General features: G+C 42.5%; 2 protein-coding genes across 2 annotated transcripts; both read left to right on the top strand.

Annotated features, from left to right (window-relative positions):
* Positions 1 to 3,826: 3,826 nt before the first annotated feature.
* LOC146502019 (uncharacterized) lies at positions 3,827 to 20,178 on the top strand (the record flags this gene model as incomplete). The annotated part of the gene is made up of 4 exons (XM_085133261.1): positions 3,827 to 4,187; positions 13,309 to 15,558; positions 15,640 to 15,666; positions 16,106 to 20,178. Coding segments are annotated over 2 exons (837 nt in total), but the record flags the coding sequence as incomplete, so codon positions are not given.
* Positions 4,759 to 9,355, top strand: LOC146502020 (uncharacterized). Its single transcript, XM_085133237.1, has 2 exons — positions 4,759 to 5,133; positions 6,215 to 9,355. Exon 2 carries the CDS (start codon positions 6,305 to 6,307, stop codon positions 9,353 to 9,355), a length of 3,051 nt encoding a protein of 1,016 aa, XP_084989363.1. The 5' UTR covers positions 4,759 to 5,133; positions 6,215 to 6,304.
* Positions 20,179 to 21,224: the final 1,046 nt, after the last annotated feature.

Genomic DNA, 21,224 nt, shown 5'->3' with positions numbered 1-21,224 from the left:
CCCGCCTGTACTGTCTCGTCTCGGCCGCCCGCCTGTACTGTCTCGTCTCGGCCGCCCGCCTGTACTGTCTCGTCTCGGCCGCCGGCCGCGCGGCCGAGACGAGACAGTACAGGCGGGCGGCCGCGCGGCCGGCGGCCGAGACGAGACAGTTCAGGCGGGCGGCCGAGACGAGACAGTTCAGGCGGGCGGCCGCGCGGCCGAGACGAGACAGTTCAGGCGGGCGGCCGCGAGGAAGACGGCGGCGGCCGCTGAGCTGGTCCGGTCCAGGCGAAGCTGAAGCTGAAGCTGAAGCCGGACCAGGCGAAGCTGAAGCAGAAGCTGAGGCCGGACCAGGCGAAGCTGAAGCAGAAGCAGAAGCAGAGGCCGGACCAGGCGAAGCAGAAGCTGAAGCTGAGTCCGGCCCAGGCGAAGCAGAAGCAGACGCTGAAGCTGAGTCTGAGGCTGGCCCAGGCAACGGCACGGGAGCCGGGGGTGACGGAGCCACAGCTTTAGGGCCAGCGGGCGCGGAGGCCCCTGGCTGGCAAGCAGGAGGGCTCACAGTTGGCTCTGGGTGCTGTGGCTGCAGGTCCGGGAACTGAACTGACTGGACGGGAGGCGACTGGACGACAGGGGACTGGTGGACGGGAGGAGACTGGACGACAGGGGACTGGAGTGAAGACTGAAGAGCAGGTGAGTGAACCGACTGGAGTGAACGCTGAACAGCAGGTGAGGGAACTGACTGGAGTGGAAGCTGAACAGCAGGTGAGGGAACTGACTGGAGTGGGGAAGCTAAGGGATGAACAGAGGTTGGCGATGCTAATGGCTGAGCTAATGACAGGGTTACCGAGGGGGATAAGATTGCAGCCTGGGCTAATAAGGCTGGTGCCTGAGCAGGGGACACCTCAGCTGTACTCCGCCTGTACTGTCTCGTCTCGGCCGCCGGCCGCGCGGCCGCCCGCCTGTACTGTCTCGTCTCGGCCGCCCGCCTGTACTGTCTCGTCTCGGCCGCCCGCCTGTACTGTCTCGTCTCGGCCGCCCGCCTGTACTGTCTCGTCTCGGCCGCCCGCCTGTACTGTCTCGTCTCGGCCGCCCGCCTGTACTGTCTCGTCTCGGCCGCCCGCCTGTACTGTCTCGTCTCGGCCGCGCGGCCGCCCGCCTGTACTGTTTGTCTCTCTGTGGACTCCGTCCCTCCGTCCTGGGCCCCCTCCGCCCGCCCTGTTCTGGTCTTTTTCTCTTTTGGCCGTCGGGTGCCGTCCTTTGAAGGGGGGGGGGGTACTGTCAGGGTTCCTGGGTCGGTGACCCAGTGCTTTCCGTTTTGTTCACGTTCAGTTTATTTCGTCACTTCCTGTTTGTTCCTGTGTTAGCTCGTCTCGTGCCGTTAGCCAGATTATGTTCAGCTGTGTGCTCACCGGTCTCTCATTATCATCCTCATCAGTCTGTGTATTTAAGTCTTCTGTTTCTATTCGTTCTTTGTCGTGTCATTGATGTTTAGGTTATGTTGTTGTTTCCGCCAGTGTTCGGTCAGCCAGTCAGTCAGTCCGTCCGTCCTTCGTTCATTCATTCATTCAGTCAGTCGTCCAGCCAGCCATGTCCTTCCTCTGTTCTGTGTGTTCACTCCATCATCAATAAATCACCCAGCTTCACCTACCTGCGAGTCCTGCGTTTGGGTTCCTTCTTCCTCGCCTCCACTCCACAACGCCTGACACATAGTTGTTTTGTGTTTCAATATTCTGATTATGGATTTATATTTAGGTCTTGAACTTGTATGAGTTTTATTACATCCTGTTCAGACCTTCACTCACATCTTTGATTGAATAGACTTAGAAGAAGAGGAGTCGAGGATGTACAAACCGAGAAATAGGTAGCCAATAAACAAGTTTCCCAATCAACTCTCTTCTATGTATACCTATTCTCTAGTTCCACTCTAAACCTATCTACCCATTTGACCTACTTTGACCACAGTTTCTCTTTTACATTCGTTAATAAACCACATAAAGACTGTTTCTGTGCACGTGGATCTTATGCTCTCCTTATATATTTGTGACACTATACTTCATGGTTCTGTAAATTACTGAAATAAAACAAGCTGAGACTTGAGGTGAGAGAACAGGTGGTTGTGTGGTGAGAGAGGCTGACAGAGAGACTAGCAGCTGGAGGTGGCTAAAGTACAGCTGGTATAGCTGGTATATAATGATGTGCTACGTGACTGCTAGCGACACAGCTATGTTAGCATAATATAAACAAGCTAACTTTTTTTCCCACTCGATAAAAGTTAACGTGAGTGTTCTCGGTGGTCAGGAACAAATGTAATCGCATGGCAGGATGCTGTAAACGGACCAAACTTCAGCCAGGAGAACAACTGAGATAATCCATCCACAATACGAGGTTAGTCATTCATATACTGCTGCATGGGCTGGGCTGTAGTTACATCCTAAGGTTTTAAAAACTAAGCTTAAATAAATGATTAGCGGTAATAAAAGCCGAGGGAGGTCAACAGTGATCACTGACTGTTTTAGGAGCTTTTTGAGATTAAATAGAAGAAAATACAAAACATTAAACATGTTAACAACACAAAAGCCATATTAAACACAGACTACTTTACTAGTCATCACTTAACAACTGGATAAAGAATACACGAGTCTCAGACCACTAAAATATTTTATCTTTGTTTTACCTTGGTTGAAAGAGGACCCAAATGCAAAACTTCAGAATAAAGACAGTGGATTTATTTACAATGAAAAAGGACCAAAAAGCAGTGGCAACAATCCACAGTGTGTGTGTTCTTCACGCACCCCTGCCCAATTCCTGTGCGGTGATTGTCCTCTAAGGTCCGTGGTGTTTCTCCTCCTCGGTGATATATACATTAGTGTTCTGATCCCTCCACATGTTTCTGCAATTCTCCTGGAAACAAGAGATGCGACAGTGAGTACATTCCCATCCACCGGCTGACAAAAACACCTTCACCATTCAAACAGGAGAGTCACTGAAAAACACGATCATATGAGCTGGAGAACTAACTGTGTTCTTAGTGTAACACGTACGCCACTGCTGTCACACACACAAATGTGTACAAAGGGAAACAAGGGACCAGGAGCATATTATGCCAACAAACAACCATAAACAATCCAGAAAGACAAATAGAAGTCATAATATTCAATACACCCAAAAATAACACATGAGCACTGGGCCCCCAGACCCAGGCCCATGACATCTTCAGCTCTGTGTTCTTTGTGCTTTCTAAAATAAACAGAAAGAGGGACTGCATTATCACAAATATTTATCTTAACTTACAATCTTCACACATTCATCTTGTTCAGTCTTCTCTGCAGGGTGTCAATTATGTCATTGTCACAAATACACTCTGGCAATGTACACAATGAGTATCTGCTAAATGTTAATATAATTTATCTTTATAATAATTTCACTTTATAAAAAACACCTTCGTGAATTTCAGAGATGTTAAAAGCTGATATAGTCCATCTATAAAACATAACATCAAAAGAAAATATAAACTAAATATTGCTAAGGGCTGCGGTCAGGAAGTGTCAGTAATGACAGGAAGTACAAACAGTCTTAAAGATGCATCGGTTCAGAGACGGTGACAGTTGAGATCGAGAATAAATAAAGAAGTGAGACAGAGAAGCACGATGGATGATTTTAGATGGATTCAAATGTTTTTATGTCTGACGCTGATGATTCAGATTGCAGGTAAGAACACAGGAAACATTTAAATAGCAGTCAAACTAAATATTATCTATATTATTACAATATCAAAATTTTATCATAAACTTTTACCTAAAATGATCTTCACTCTGAAAAGTGCTATATTCTAATCTATTTTTGATTTCTCTCTTCAATTTTTACAATAGCACCAGAAGATTATACCTCAATTTTTATAAAGGTTGGGGATGACGTCACTCTGCCTTGTCTAAATGTGATAGATCAGCAGAATAACTGTGATGGCACCACTTGGGTCTTTTGTTCAAGAAACAAAACAACAGCAGAGCTGATCACACTTGGACGGATTGGCAAAAAAGCCGAAACTAAATCAGACAGACTGAATGTTACAGCGAACTGCTCTCTGGTTCTAAAGAATGTCACAGTTGAGGATGTCGGTGGTTATTACTGTATACAATACAAATCAGAAGAAGCAGAAGTTGAGGATGCTCGGGAACATGAGTCACTGGTTGTTCTCTCTGTCATTACTGGTAAGTATTTACATTAAAATATTTTTTCAACTTAAACCATTTTTAGAATATTAAACAGATTTATTATATTAGACAGATTTAACACTGTTTGTGAAACTGGATTTAAGAAATAAAAAAATTTAGTTGGGTAAAGCTTTTAGAACATGTTCAGCGACATCTTGTGCCAGTACAGAAGCTGATGTCACCTGGTTGGTTGCTCCAAATTCATTTTTGTTAGCTAACTAGTAACAGGACCAGTAACTCGGTGTAAAACAAGGACACTAAAATTGAAAAGCAGTCTAAGGTGATCACTGTTGCGCTGCCCTGGCAGCAACACGTCCACTCAATTAGTCTCTTTAGCGGTAAGTGCTTTTTTGTTGTTTGGCTAGCTGCAGTGAAATGGGAAAATCCACCTGTTAGCTGTAATGTTCGGGTTCAGTGTGTAGAAGAGCCTGTTTGAGTCAGGTGACAGGTGTTTAAACGGACTGACAAGCTGAAATCAGAAACTTTGACTAACCACCACAATCAGTTTGTGTCACAAAATGCAATCAGGACTATTTTATGCAATAAAATTATGTTTATTTTCCCAAGTGTTGCACTCTGAAAGTAGTTATAAAATTTATATTTTTCTGAATTGTTGGGAAAATCTTTAAAGACTATTCTTATTTAATTGTGTTTTGTTTTTGAACACATTTCTAGTTAATTTTTGTAGTTTACTGGCTCCAGGAGGTCAGAGTTCAGACGTGTGATGTCATCAGTAAGGGCAAAAAAACAAACAGTGTCTGAGACGTGAGGAAGCGATGTTTTGCTGATGATACGCTATGCTGCCTGTAAACTCCAAACTGAACTGAGGAGAATAAAGTTGCAAGAAAAAGGAGAATGGAGTCATGTCTCTCTGAGGGTGCAACATAATCTTGGTGTTTCCGCCCGGTTTGGAGTTTATACCGCAAAGAAGGACGAGCTACAGGTTAGAGCTGGGCGATATATCGAGTTTTTAAAAAATATCGATATATTTTTATACGAGATATAAGATGTGACAATATCCTTTATATCGATATAGTCTATGTTACGTTATAACTATACTTGTGGAGCCGCAAGTTTGCCTCTCTTTCGTCCACTTTTGTCTTTACGCAACATTACTCGGCCTCGCCCCTCCTTCACTGAACACAACTCCCCCTCCTCCCCCATCGCTTCACCTGCAGGAAGCGACAAGATGGACACGGCAAATCTCCGTTAACGAGTTACTGCGCATCGCCCCGTGCGTGGGGCTGGACGCTGTCAACGTGTTAGCTAGCTAACAACGCTGACGAGCTAACCACGCTAACGCCATGCAGCCCAGAGGCGCTGCACAGCCTAAAATCCTTTCATTTTCTCAAAAGTTGACAGCGCGCCTTATGTATGAATTCTGGTTGTGCTTGATGGCCGCGAAGCGATTTTATGTGGTACACAGCGCTCAGCAATCTGTCAAAAAATGTTTTAGTACGACTTTGGTAAGCTACGGTGCAGCACCGGTTGATGGATTGTCAGAGCATTACGGCTACCGAGGAGCCTCGCGGAGTGATACGTACTGTGCTTCAACGTAATATTACCCTACTGTGTATAAGGACCATAAATGGCACCTGTTAAGAGACGTGGTTATGAAGAGGATTTCAAACTCAATGCTGTCAGTCACACAGTAGAAGTTGGGAACAGAGCAGCTGTGAAATCTGTCTTTGTTACTATGCTCTGCGTCTTTTAGTTTACATTTTGACTGCACAATTGTGAGCTTTTTGTTATGCACAAAAACAACATTGTTTTCTTTTATTTATGGAGCATTATTATTTAATAAATGCTCATAATTTATTTTTGAGTAAATTTTATATACATCTATGCTCTATGTTAATAAAAGTGCCTGTGTGACATCTGGGACACAGCTTTGACTAAGAACTCTCTTTTTGTTCTTACTTTATGGCTTAAAAAAAAATATCGAGATATATATCTTATATCGCCGTCCAAGTAAAATATATCGAGATATGAATTTTGGGTCATATCGCCCAGCCCTACTACAGGTGACTAGCCTCGCTCACTATCCCCCACCTGAACTCGTACGGCAGTGCCATCCCTCCGAGAAAAGGCAGTGAAGGTAAAAGTTTTTCGTCATGTCTAAAGTACAGCAGATGTCTCCTGATTGGGAGCAACTTCTTGAGGAGATAGAGGAAAAGTTACTTACACTGCTAGCACCGGATTTGAATGAGATTTGTGCTGCCCTCAGTTTAGCCGTGGATGAAAATGAAAAAGACTTACCTCGTAAACTAAGGCGGCGTATTCTCCAGTACTTAGAGGGAGAGGATGTTACTGCACGAGAAAATGAAGGAATGTCTCTGTTGTTGGAATTAGATGACAAAATTAATGAAGTGAAGCAAAAGAGATGCGAAAGTAATGCCCCGTTGTCTCAACAAGTGGTACAAGAGCACCACCCTGTGGCTGAAAATGTGATAGCACCCAGTAATTCAGACGAGCAGAGAGAAAGTGTTTCTCATCTGAATGCTACACGAGTCACTCCTGTCGCCACTCAAAGTGTCCCTTTTGTACACCCACTTTACCGACGGGATCTGAAAATAATGGGACAAATTGGAGAACCAAACCAAAAGGATAAATTAACATACACTAGCTTGGAAAGACAAATCCAGAGGGCATTGAAGAGGGGATATGATGAAGGAGACATTGTTGAAGCCATCATTCAAGCTATAACCCCAGGAACAAAACTGAAAAGCTATCTTGAGAGTAGAGTAGATTTGACTTTGCAAGCTCTCAGGCAAATATTACAGACTCATTACATTGAGAAAGATGCCACAGAGTTGTATCACTCGCTCACACGTGCTGTACAGGAGCCAAAAGAAACTCCAATCCAGTTTTTGGTGCGAGCCATGGATTTGAGACAACAACTTGTTCTTGCTTCAGAGAGAGTTCAGTCCGGTTTAAAGTACAGTTTGGAGCTCATCCAAAATCAGTTTCTCCAGACAGTACTCACTGGCCTCCATGATGACACCATCCGAGCTGATGTGAAGCTATACCTGCAAAATCCTAAAATCACAGATGAGGTTCTTCTGGAAAAAATGACTGCGGCATACAGTCTGGAAATGGAAAGAAAGAATAAGCTGTCAGCTGCATCAAGAGCAAAGATGATCAAAGTGGCAGCAGTAAGTGGGGAAGACCAAGAGGTGGAGAAAGAAAGCAGTATGCACACATCAGACAGTAAGAACAAGCAAGGTGGAGCGGTCAAACGAGACACATTAATGGATAAAGTTGATCAAGGCAACAAGGCTATATGTGAGGCTCTGCAGAACCTCACCACTCACATTGCCAGCCTCCAGCAGACCGTTAAGCCTCAGCACATGAGAATGGCCGAACCACCTGACCGGAAATACCAATCACAGCCTAGGAGCACAAACGTTAGACAGTGCCAGCAGTGTCAATCATCCAATACAGGAAACAAATGTGACCACTGTTACAAATGTGGCAGTACGGAACACTGGGCAGTAGGTTGTCGTAGGAAAAAGTGCTCAGCTAATTCAAGTAAGATCGAAATCATACTTAACCCTGAAGGAGAGAAGCACCAAACCGACCCATTCAGCCTCAAAGCACCCCTCACTGGTAAACAACAACAAATGGCGAAGCTGGTAGGCAAAAGATGCCAGGTCCGTGGCTTCTTAGGAGGTGTGGACACCACAATATTGTGGGACACCGGCTCACAAGTATCGATAGTGGGGACAAACTGGAGAAAGAAACACCTGCCTGATGCTGAAATGAGGTCGGTGGAAGAGCTGCTCGAAGAGGGAGATTTAGAGCTCTCGGCGGCTAATGGGACCAGTATTCCATATGAAGGATGGATAGAGACTGAGTTCAGCCTGTCCAAAAATGCTGTGGCTGGGATGACCAACAGGCCTGTCCAAGTTCCAATCCTAGTCGCCAGTGGTGACATTGAATGCCCCATCATCGGCTTTAATGTGATAGAAGAATTAGCTTTGAGAAATGACACCAGTGAAGACTGTATCCCCCCAGGGCATATGCTGGACAGATTGTGCTCAGCATTCGAGGTGGGGCGCAAAACTGCAAGAGCTGTCCTGTCTGTCCCAAAGAAACAAACGCCTGACAGCCATCCCCACATAGCCCGAGTAGGAAGGCGACCTGTGACCATCCCGAAGCGTAACATGATGACAGTGCAATGTGGTTGGCTAAATAAGAGTGTGTTGAGTGGGTCACATGCAGTGTTGGAGCCGAACTGTGAGACACCATGGCCAGCAGGCCTAGTTGTTAGAGAACAGCTAATTCAGCTCCCCTCAGAAGGTGAGGCTAAAGTTGCAGTGACTGTGGAAAATATGACTGACCATGATATCACCCTCTGTGGTCGCACTACACTGGGGTGGCTGCACTATGTTGATGCTATCTACATGCCACAGGTAAAATGTATGGAGGGTGAGCTTTCTAAGACATCAGACGGAAGTACTTCCTTACCCACAGTGCAGTCCAGTCAGACAACACAAACTGAGCCCTGGGACCCACCAGTGGATTTGAGCCATCTGACAAATGACCAACAGCAGCAGGTAAAACAGATGCTGAGGGAGGAATGCAGTGTTTTTGCAAAAGATGACTGGGACACGGGATGCATTAAAGATCTAGAGCTGGAGATACAGCTAAAAGACAAAGTGCCTGTGCAAAAGACATATAATGCAATCCCCAGACACCTTTATCAGGAGGTAAAAGCACACATACAAGACTTACTCAATCGGGGCTGGATCCAAAAATCTTGTTCTTCATATTCTTCGCCTGTGGTATGCGTCAGGAAGAAAGATGGTGGCCTTCGCTTGTGTGTAGACTATAGGCTCCTGAATGCAAAGACACTGCCCGACAGACATCCCATCCCGAGAATACAGGAGATCCTGGAAAACCTTGGGGGCAACTCCTGGTTCACAGTATTGGACCAGGGAAAGGCTTATCACCAGGGTTTCATGAGTGAGAACAGCAGACCCTGTACCGCATTTATAACACCATGGGGACTCTATGAGTGGGTGAGGGTCCCATTCGGCTTTACTAATGCCCCAGCAGCATTCCAGCGCTACATGGAGACCTCAGGGATGAAATGTGTGTCCCATATTTGGATGATGTACTCGTCTTTAGCTCAAGCTTCGAACAACACATCCAAAATGTGAAGAGAGTGCTACAGCGACAAAGAGAATGTGGTATCAAATTAAGGCCACAGAAGTGTGACTTTTTCAAACGTGAAGTCTGCTATGTGGGGCGAGTGGTTTCAGCAGAGGGATACAAGATGAACCCCAAAGAAGTTGAAGCAGTGCAAGCACTGAAACAGGATAAACCATCAACCGTGAGAGAGGTGAGAAAGTTGATGGGTTTCCTTAGCTACTACAGACCCTACATACAGGACTTCTCAAGGACAGCCAAACCCCTCTATAAACTCTTAGCAAAGCCTAAGTCTGAACACAAGCAGCGTGGAAAGAGTAAGGAGTGCCACCGCAAATCTGCCCAGCTGCCACCATCCCATCCAATCCAGTGGATGACAGTTCACCAAGAGACATTGGACAAAATAGTAAACCAGCTGACAAACCCACCAATCATGGCATATCCAGATCTAGAGAAACCATTTGTTCTTCATGTAGATGCCTCTGAAGATGGGTTGGGTGCAGTCTTGTACCAGCGTCAAGGGACTGCCCTGAGAGTCATAGGCTATGGATCACGGACATTGACAGCTGCAGAAAAAAACTACAAGCTACATTCAGGCAAGCTGGAATTCCTGGCACTGAAATGGGCCATAACAGAACGCTTTCGTGATTATCTGTTTCATGCGCCTCATTTTACTGTGTACAGTGACAATAACCCGCTGACATACATCATGAAGTCAGCGAAACTTAATGCAGCTGGACACCGCTGGGTGGCGGAGTTGGCAGATTATCGGTTCACTCTTAAGTACAGGCCAGGGGCAGCGAATCGAGATGCAGATTTCTTATCAAGAAGAGGAAAGCCCATTGAAGACATCATGCAGGAATGCACAGAGGAATGTCAGCAAGATGCCATTGAATGTATTGGGAAAGCCCTAGAGAGAGAGAAAACAGGAGAAATGAACTGGATCTCAGCTGTCACCTGTAATGTCAACGCGCTGCCAGAGGGCTGCATCGTCTCAGAACCAATTCAGCCGTTTGCAGTTGACGACATCAGAGACGCCCAGGATGCAGACATAGCCATAAACCGAGTTTTGTCCCTGAAAAGAACACACACCTACCTGAAGCATAAAGAAAAGATGGCGAGAGAGTGAGGCAGTTAGGTACCTTCTTCGGCAGTGGCCCCATTTGCAGATTGATGGAGATGGCATTCTGACGCGTGAGACCACCAGGAGAAAACAGTTAGTTGTTCCTGACTCATTAAAGCCCATGGTCTATAAGCATCTACATGAGGAGATGGGACATTTAGGAGCAGACAGGATGGTCGCTCTCGCCAGGGAGCGCTTCTTCTGGCCTAAAATGAGGCAGGAAATGGAGCACTATGTCACTCAGGTGTGTCGCTGTATAAAGAAGAAGAAGCCTAACAGAATAACCAGAACACCAATTCAGAGCATTGAAACCTCTGCGCCATTTGAGATGATATCCATTGACTATCTGCATTTGGACAAGTGCACAGGAGGTGAAGAATACATACTCGTAGTTGTGGATCATTTCACCAAATATGCCCAGGCATATGCGACAAGGGACAAGTCTGGGAAGACTGCGGCAAGAAAGCTCTTTGATGACTTTATCATGCGCTTCGGTTTCCCATCCAAAATACACCATGACCAGGGGAAAGAATTTGAGAACAATCTTTTCCGCAAGCTTCAAGGCTACTGCGGTATCAGCCATTCTCGTACCTCCCCGTACCACCCACAGGCCAATCCTGCAGAGCGCTTCAATAGGACACTCCTAGGTATGCTCCGGACACTTGATGAATCTCAGAAGTCAAGATGGAAAGACCATTTGAACAAAGTAGTTCATGCCTACAACTCGACTGTGCACGAAGCAACAGGATTTTCTCCATTCTTCCTTCTCTTTGGCCGTGAACCAACCCTGCCTATCGACCTGCTCTTCCCAAAAAGAGAAGAAGAGAAGAGTCAGTCACACAGTGGCTATGCAGAGAAATGGAGAGGAGTTATGCAAGAGGCCTATGCATTTGCAAGGCAGAACATGAGAAAGAGTGCAAGAAGGGGACAGAAAAACTACAATAAACGTGCATGGAGCTCTGTGCTTCAGCCAGGTGACCATGTCTTGGTGAGAAATCTCACACCCAGAGGAGGTCCTGGGAAACTGCGCAGCTATTGGGAGGATATGATTCATGTCATCACCGAAAGGAAAGGTCCTGATAGTCCAGTGTATGTGGTTGAGCCATTGCAGGGGACAGGAAGAAGACGAGTGTTACACCGTAACCTACTGTTGCCGTGTCCTTACCTGGTTGACGAGTCTGGGGTGTGCGAAAGCAGCCTGAAAGAAAAAAGCCGTGGAAACAAACAGAGACAGTCAGCAAGAAGACATCATCAGACCAAGCCCGATACTGACCAAACAGACACAGGCAGTTCTAGTGAAGACGACTGTCACATGTGGACAGCACTCAGATATGCTGATCCACCCCTCAACCCAGAAGCAGAGGATTTCTGCCCCCAGAGTGAAGCACTCGGAGAGTAGTCTGAGTCTGCTTTCAGAGCAGAGGGGCATCCTGAAGAGGAACAGGTGGAGGAGAGACGCAGTTTGGAGGAGGATTTTGAAGCTCCAGCTGTTGGACCCGAGAGTGAGCAGAGTGATGCTGAGACATGGAGGCACAAGCCAAAGAGAATGAGACAGCCCCGGCGTGTCTACACATATGAAAAACTAGGCCAGCCAACGGTCCAGCAATGGAGCACGTGCTCTGTCAGTGTGAACAGCCCTTCAAGTGCCATCCATCATTCCTCTGTCCCACCATCATTCATGTATCCTTTACAGTATGAATAGATATAACAGAAAAACACAGAGTCAACTTCACAAGAGAGTTTAATCTAAGCGTAACATTACAGTTGCAGTTCATGTTGATGTGGTATTGACACATGTTACAGTTAAAAGAAAAACAGGTACTCTAAGCATTATGACTATAATAAATAGAGGGAAGGTTTATCATTCTAGCGTCAAAGAGTTAAGACAGTAGTGGGTACAATATGGGTTTAATGAACTCATGGTTTTGAAATGTGTAATCACATGATGTTGGGGTGTAAATGGTATTTTCCTTGTCCCACTGCGAAGATTCGGCGGGCCCACCAATACTTCGAGGGATAACCCACCCTTCAGTACAAAAGGACTATGAACATTTAGTTGTGTATCGTGACCATGAGAGACTTGTCCTGAGATACTAAGAGATGGTAGCCTCTCACCCAGTAATGTGTAATATGTGTGGAAATACTTGTTTGCTCACTCATCTTCGGTTAAATGTTCTATTTTTGGTAAATTGTCAAAAGATTAGAAAGAAAATGTGTGGCAACATTTTTATTTTGTGGGGGAGGGTGTTGCACTCTGAAAGTAGTTATAAAATTTATATTTTTCTGAATTGTTGGGAAAATCTTTAAAGACTATTCTTATTTAATTGTGTTTTGTTTTTGAGCACATTTCTAGTTAATTTTTGTAGTTTACTGGCTCCAGGAGGTCAGAGTTCAGACGTGTGATGTCATCAGTAAGGTCAAAAAAACAAACAGTATCTGAGACGTGAGGAAGCGATGTTTTGCTGATGATACGCTATGCTGCCTGTAAACTCCAAACTGAACTGAGGAGAATAAAGTTGCAAGAAAAAGGAGAATGGAGTCATGTCTCTCTGAGGGTGCAACACAAGCACACCCAAACAGGTACAATATTATATGCAGCATCACAGTCCAAACGTAACTAGGTTTATTACATTTATTGCACTGGCCCAAAATGGTGCTAAACTAAAATGTTCTAAACACTTAAAATTTAAACATGCTTTTCTTAAATCCAGCTTCACAGACACTGTTAAATCTGTGTCAGTTTATGAGAGTAGGTCTCCATAGTGTAAATTAGCCTTTAGACATGTAGAGTACATAACATGACTAATTTGTGCTGTTTTTGTCACAAATTATGTTTGACAGTAACTGAACATGAGGACAGAGATTGGGTCATTTTAACCTGCTCTGTGTCGACATCTGAAGAGTGTCATCACACAGTGAAGTGGCGGATTAAGGGTCAATATGTAGACAAAGACAACAAACAAACAGTGATTTCACAAACTGACTGCTCCACCACTCTGTCCTTTCTGGAGTCTCACAATATTTACCCATCAAGATATAACATAGTGTGTGAAGTAACGGATACTGACACAGGAAAAATGCAGCAGTTCACCGTCAAGCATCAGCTCTTGGCAGTTGAGGAAACAGGTAACATCATGATAAACTGTTTACTACTAAAATCATCAAACACATTGCTTATTTTATCTAGTTTGTTTTTTGTCTTTGATGTTTTTCAAGGTGGCACAAAAGTAACAAAAACCAAGTACAATATATGTACAATATATATGTCATGTCCAAACGATAGAACTGAACAAAGCTGTACAACGAAAGCAAAATAGCTGTTGTACAAGCATCTCTCCCTTTAAAAAGGCCCTTGAGGCTGATATTCTCCTGGTGGAATTTTCTTTTATAACCTGTGGGAAAGCAAAATCTTTGGTGCTCTAGGCCAGTGAGATAACCTTCATAATCTAGTGAATGAGCCTCTATTTAAACAGGGCTCTAGATTAACAAAGCAGGGAAGCAACTGGTTGCATAAACATGCATTCTAAGTGTGGTCATTGTTGTTGTGTAGTAAATAGGCTTGACACAGAGGACTCCATCTTCAGCTTCTAAGATGTGAAGGGAGGGTGTGGGAGCCAAGTTAAGATAGTTCATATGTTTTAGTATTTATATTTTGCTGTTGTTAAGCTTGTTTGTGTAATTAATAATTTAAGAAGTAAATGCATGTTTATGGTGGAACTAAAATTATTTTATTGCTGTGTTGGTTTGGTAACGTAGTACCATGAATACATGTGCCTTAAAGACTCGTGTTTATAGTAAAATCCGGGCAACACGGATATATGCAAATTAGCGCATGCGGTGCGGGAGGGGGGAGAGAGAGAAAAAGAGTTAATACGGCATAAGCGATACGCGGCAGCAGGGTAGAACAGAGCCACATGGTTTTCCCACCGTAGTAGGTTATTTTGTTGAGGATAAGATGTAACATGCAAACTGTGGAATAAATTTTTTGTTACATCTTTTTACATCGGAGTCCTGTGGAGTTCTTTTTCCTCTTCAAACTGATGTACGCGAGTGAAGCACGGGAAAACTGGTCTCACGGCTTATACAGAGGGTATAGTATAAACTCAGAGGCTAACCTGAGAGAGCAGGTCCCTGCAGAGAGGAAGCTGCCAGGGGCTTGCTGCCAACAGACTGATTATCTCTGTTTACCACTGCTTTGCTGGTCACTGAGGGGCCACTGCAATCAGAGAAAGGTCCTGCAGTGTGCTCTGTCTGCAACTGGTGTAATCATTTCCACTTAGAGAAAGGCATAAAGGAGCATGCTTGGCAATGCTTGCAGAGAAAGGTGAGCAGCTAGCTGATTGACATGCAGCACTGTAGGTGAGGCATTGTTTTCGCAGTGTATCTGTGGTAAAAGGCATCCGCTGCCTGACTTGTAATGATACACAAAGCATTTGACCTGTAGGCTTAGGATTTGCAGTTGTTTCAGAACAATATGCGCACATTCACACAGCCACTCAAGGCCATCTCCTCTCAATCTCACTACTAGGAGGATTGAGGCTTCTTTCTCTTGGGGGCAGGTCCCTCTGGAGGCCTGTAGTTGGACCTTCGCTCCAAGCCGCCTCGTGTGGAACTGTATTCGTAGGCTGTGGCCTCACTGGTAGTGTCCCCATTCCAGCAGTGAGTGTATTGTCTTGGCAATAGGCAAAGAAATAGCGGGCCTGGGAGAGCTAGCTGCATATCATGTCTGAGGATGGTGTTACGCATTGTCTGGTCCTTCCTCAGCTCAAATTTAGCCTGGACAGCTTCAAGAAACTGCCAAAGTAATCCACAAGGAGATACTACCTAATAGCTAGCTAACTGCATGCAACATCCAGTAGTTACTCCTCACCTTCAGACTGAGACAAATATGGGTCCATAGACTTGGTACCTTACTTTAAAGTAAAGGAATTTAAAAATAACCAAAAACTGTACCCAAATTATTTTAATAAATATACGGTTTTATTCTTTTTACAGATTTTTCTGTATCTTCGAGGTTCATTATTGTCTCTGTGGGCTTAGCAGCACTTTCAATAGCTACTGTGACAGTCAACACATGGACAAGAACTAAAGGTAAATTTAATTTAATCATGTAAAGTTAAAGATTTAGAATTTTCACTTGTAACTGAAATTGACTTTCTTCTCTCATTTTAGGGAACAAAACAGATGGATAAAGTTGCCGTAAGTGCATAACTGAGTAATGCAGTATAAAAGCTGAAAAACCTGAATGTTGAGTTTCTAATGTTTGATATACTTGATATCACTTCAAGTGATTATGCTGAGATTACTTTAGATTTCTTGTACAAAATGTTGATTCAGCAGAGGACTGAGGTTCAGAAGTTTAAAACGCAAAAGGTGTGGTTTTTACCCAGCAAGCTACACACAAAACTAACCTTCAAAATAAAACACAAATTAACCAGATGAAAAAAAAAAGAAAATAATAGAATCACAAAGACAAACAGTGAGATACAGATTAGGCAAACAAGGAACAGAACTTTAAAAAGGAAGAGGAATTAACAATTACAACTTAAAGCAGAGATAATTACAAAACCATTATTACAATATTATTTGTCTTAATCTCACATCTTATGCATTTTATTTTATTGTATTTTATTTGCAGGTGCATTTTAATAAAGAAGAGGATTAGGTTTCAATAAAATAATAAGCATCCGAATCTCTGCTGTTTCTATCAGATTGTGCTGATCGACATCAACTCAACAGAAAAACTGCTGTTATATTATCAGTATCATCTCATCTTGCTTTATAGGTCACATCCTTAACCCTATAATGCCATTTGTATCATATTTGCTACATGAGTTTCTGAGACCGCTATCTCATCAACATGATCAATACTTGCCATAATTTCAAAATGTAATGAACAAAACTGTTCATTACATTTGTCTAAAAAAAACAATTTTATTTATTTATTTATTTTTTTAAAGAGTTGGGTGTTACAGGGTTAAAACAGGTAATAAGGTTATTTTAATATGAACAACTGGCTGTGTTACAAACTATTTTCCTTTCAGTTTGACTGAAGACATATTTAATTATTGATCTCGCACCACTTTGGGATTTATCTGTATATAATGTAATCTCCAAATAAAATGTATTTGTGTTCAGTTTTAAGGTTTTTGTGTGATTGTTTGTTTTTAGGGAACTTCAATACACTACATTTCACTAGAAAGAAAATAAAAAATAAACAAAGTTGGGTTTTTTTGCCAGAAATAAACACCAACTGTAAAAAAAAAAAAGTCATGAACATCATCAGACAGCATGAAAAAAGCACCTGATGTCTGTGGTGTTAATATAGAAACGCACAGCAGTCACACTGATGTGAATCAAACCTGGTTAGCACTATAACTTTTCCCAGCTTTATGGCATAAAATTTACATCCTTTTGAAAAGCTCCACCAAAAAATAAAATTTAATTATAGTCAAGATAAGTACTGTGGCTCAGCATAACTCGAGATGACTCAGATCATCAGCGTGTTAACTATTCTTGTTTAGGGTGCTCATATGGTCATTTTCAAAAGCTCAAATGTGCAGGCCTCTACTGCTGTTGTAAGACACATCCCCTTTAGTTCACAGCAATAAGTCTTTCTGTTCTTTTCTACTTCATTTTATTGCTCTAATATAAAGTAGTAACAGAAAGAGGAACTGTTGATGTTTGTTTTTACTGACAGTTTTCACACATTCAACTTCACCGGTCATCTTATTTTTGAAGATGTCAAACACGTTATTGCCACAAACACACAGCAGGAAATGAAACAATGTTCACCTTTCTTTATCTGACAAATGGGTTAACAAGAAACTAAAAACATAGTAATAATAATAACAATAAATACGATTATTTTTTTACCAAGGGTTCAACATAAGGTCAATGATACAATGATTTCAAGCTGCTATATAAAGAGTGTCCTTAGACAGTGATGAGAAATGACTGACTGTTTATTTATACTCTCCAGCATGTCACTTATTCAAGTGTGAAATGACTATAACTAACACAGGAAGTGCCACTGTCTACCTTCACCCCTCAGCCCACACATGAAGAGGCAGGTGAGATCATGAAGAAGATTAAAAAACAGATGAAAAATATTAAAACATTTTTGTTTGTGTTATTTTGTTCATTAAGGTAAAACAAAAACAAACCAGAAAAACTGAAAAAGCACACTTACAAGGCACACAGTTACCTGTTATATGTACATGTCATTTTTCATTTTGTTACCTACATATTTTTATATTATGCTCAAATCAATTTCCCAAAATTAGCCACTTTATAAAAAACATGACAACATAGCAACTGTCTAGGATGGCTGGATGCCTCCAGGGTGAAGTATTCTGAGCATGTTCGACCAGGAGGAGGTTCTGGAGCAGACCCAGGACACAGTAAAAAGATTATATTGCTTGGCTATCTTAGGAGCAACTAAATGAGCTGGAAGAGGGGCCAGGATGAAGGAAGTCGTCTTCTCTGCTGACACTTTTGCTCTGACGAACCAAACCCAGATAAGTTTTAGAAGATGGATGTTTTTTTTTAAAGTGCGTTGCCTTTCCTCTGTACTTTTTTTTTCCCTAATAGACTCTTTTAAAAATTAAAGGAAGCTGCATTGATGCACATGCACACATTCAGCCTCCTCAGTCATTTTTAATTCTTCGTGGTGTCAAACACATCATTGTCACAAAGCACTGAGGGAACGGAAACAACATGCACCTGTTAAAAATAACTTTATGAAAAAAAATAAAAAAAATAACTTTATGGTTTTGAAATGTGTTACACCATTGGTGTGTTAACATCAGGGAAGTGACATCTCACTAATCACAGGAAACACAAATGATCTTAAAGAGCCATCGGATGCGGCCCCATCAAGATTAAGAACAAGAAAGAAGTGAGACAGAGAACCACAATGGATGAATTCATATGGATTCAAATGTTTGCATTGCTGCTGATTCAGATTACAGGTAAAGTTGTTGGGCTGTGTTTTGGTTTATGGAATTTTGGACCGTGTTTATTGTTGTGGTGATCTTTTTCTTAGTCTTGGTATGTAATAGTTTAGTTTTCTTGTACCTCTTTGTTTCATCATTTTCTAGGTACTTGTTTATTTAGTCACTTTCCATGGGAAATATGTGCAGCAAAACACAATTTTATATGGAGACCTTTATTGTACAACACAGCCTAAACTCTCTTAGACAAGCTTTCTTGCAAATTTTTGAAATATTTCTCCAGGCTTCTTGAAAGACATTCAAAACTCTTCTTTGGATGGTGGCTGCCTTTTGTTCTATTTTCTGTCACGATGATCCCACACTGCTTGTCCAGAGACTGGGGAGGCCAGTCGTGATTTAATTATTTCTTTTAACTATTTTTATATTTTTCTTTTTTACATAGAGCCTCAAACATGTAAATACACATAAATCTACATTTATCAGGAGGGGTTTTGGCCCTCTTCTCTTTACAGACACTCTCTAAATCCTTTGTTTCTTGGCTGCTGCTGGGCAACTCAAAGCTCCAGCTCTCTCTACAGATTGTCAGTAGGACTGAAGTTCAGCAACTCTTTTGTTGCCTTGGAGAAGTGTTTTGGTCATTGTCAGATACATAACTGTATACATTTTCCATGGTGCTAGCCTCAGGTGTGCCCAGACCTAACCCCACCCAAGCCCACAGTGTGGGTTTCATATGTGTCTTAAGGTAAATAAGATATGTGTAGACTGTTTCTCAAAAAAAAAAAAAAAAAAAAAAAAACCTGCTACTTTAAATTACTTGCTTATTCAGATTTTAAGGCAGATTTTTATACTGTTTTATACCAGATGTCTTTATGGCTCTTCACGAGATCTTTTGTCACTTGTCCTCAAAGACAACCAGCCCCAGCCAAATATGAAAACGTTTTCCATTTTCGCAATTGGCATAATATTTTTCACTTTTTCAATTCTTTTTGCATGGAAACCAAATGCGTTCCTCTTTAACTTCCATTTTTACTAAGGTTCTGAATCAGTTGCCTTCTCTCAGACTTTGTAATCAAACTTGTGCTATGTTTTCATCTACTCCACAGTAATCCACTTCATTATTATAACTAGTGCACAGCAAACAGTTCCATGGTATGACTGTACTCTTGGGCTGTGTGGGTCAGGCAAACCCATACTTATCCCTTTTTAAGGCTTCTGTGGTGGGCAGTTGCCTGCTGCTTCTGGTTCCCTGACACTGCTGCTCTTGGCTATGCAAACTCCACCATGTCCTCCTCCTTCTGGGGTGGACGCACATCATCCTGATGTGTGGCCTCAGGTCTGGGGTTTCCTCAGTCATTCTCTGCCCACCTCGGGATCTTAGGCGAGCATTGTTGCAGTTTCCCACCCACCTAAACACACACAGCAAAATGACATGTTTGCTTGTGTACCTTTCTCTGTTTTGTCTTTCAGGTTTGATATTTTGTATTTTGTTACAGATGCAGCACTTGGAGACACAGCAAGTGCTGATGTTTGCTTCATCATCGACGTTTCCCTATCTAACTATCCCCCTTTTGTTTCCCTTCAGGGTTTCCCCCTAACCCTTCTGTCCCTTATTTTTTTTCTATTCCTTCATTTTCTTTTCCCATCTTTTGCCAACCTGGTCTTCACTCCCTGTCCACTTCAGCATAATACCCACAAGGATAATTATATGAATAATATAAGAAAGTAAAAGAAATAAAGGAAAAAAATAACACTAGGCGCCTACACAGGGTCTACAGTGCTCCTTTTGGAAAAGGAAATGTGTGGCATAAAAAAGCATTGTTCTACAAAAAACGAGTGTTGGACACGTGTATAATATTGTGTCTAAACTATCTTAATCTTTTTCTTTTTTAAAAAAAAACTTTTGTATTTAACTTATTTTCTTATTTCTCTCCAATCCTGTCAGCAAGAACTGCAAATGTAACATCCATTGTTACGAAACTCGGAGATGACGTCACTCTGCTTTGTCTGAATGCGATGGATGACCAGAATACCTGTAACAATACAATGTGGGCCTTTGCTTCAAGAAACAAACCAACAGCAGAGCTGTTCAGGTTTGGGGAAATTGGTGAATATGCCAAATCTAAATCAGACAGACTGAGTGTTGCTGTAAACTGTTCTCTGGTTATAAAGAAGCTCACAGCTGAGGATGTTGGGCTTTATTTTTGTCAGCAATACAAGTTGGGAAAAAAACAAGCGCAACACTCTCTACTTCATCAGTTGGTGGTTGATCTCTCTCTTATTACTTGTGAGTATTTACACAAAAATATTGTCTGCTCAAACTGAAACTTCAGGTATAAAGTTTCCAGCAATGTGGTTGTTTAATTTCTTTCTCTCACATTATCTCCATCTTCACCAGTGAATGAACATAAGGACAATAGTAAGGCAATTTTAAACTGCTCTGTGCTGCCATATGAAGAGTGTCATCACACAGTGAAGTGGCTGATTGACGGTCAAGATGTGGACAAAGATAACAAAGAAGTATTGACCATGCAGACTGACTGCTCCGCCACTGTGTCTTTTCCAAAATCCCATGAAGTATACTCATTAAAATATAACTCACTGAAATGTGAAGTGACTGATACTGGCACAGGAGAAGTGCAGCAGTTTACCTTCATCAGCCAACAGTGCTCTGGCCAAGACCCAGGTGAGCTCATAATCATTTATTGGATGGATTTCAAGTTTTTGAAGTCCAAAGACATGCAACTTGTGGGGATAGGTTAATTGGATCATTCAAATTGCCACTAGGTGTGAATGTGCGAGTGA

The sequence above is a fragment of the Neolamprologus multifasciatus genome, chromosome 15 (assembly GCF_963576455.1).
Source record: "Neolamprologus multifasciatus chromosome 15, fNeoMul1.2, whole genome shotgun sequence".
Taxonomy (NCBI): Eukaryota; Metazoa; Chordata; class Actinopteri; order Cichliformes; family Cichlidae; genus Neolamprologus; species Neolamprologus multifasciatus.
This window is presented reverse-complemented; position numbering and strand designations above follow the sequence as displayed.

Excerpts from the sequence above, each read along its gene's own strand:
- LOC146502020 (XM_085133237.1), top strand. The coding sequence starts at position 6,305 with ATGTCTAAAGTACAGCAGATGTCTCCTGATTGGGAGCAACTTCTTGAG.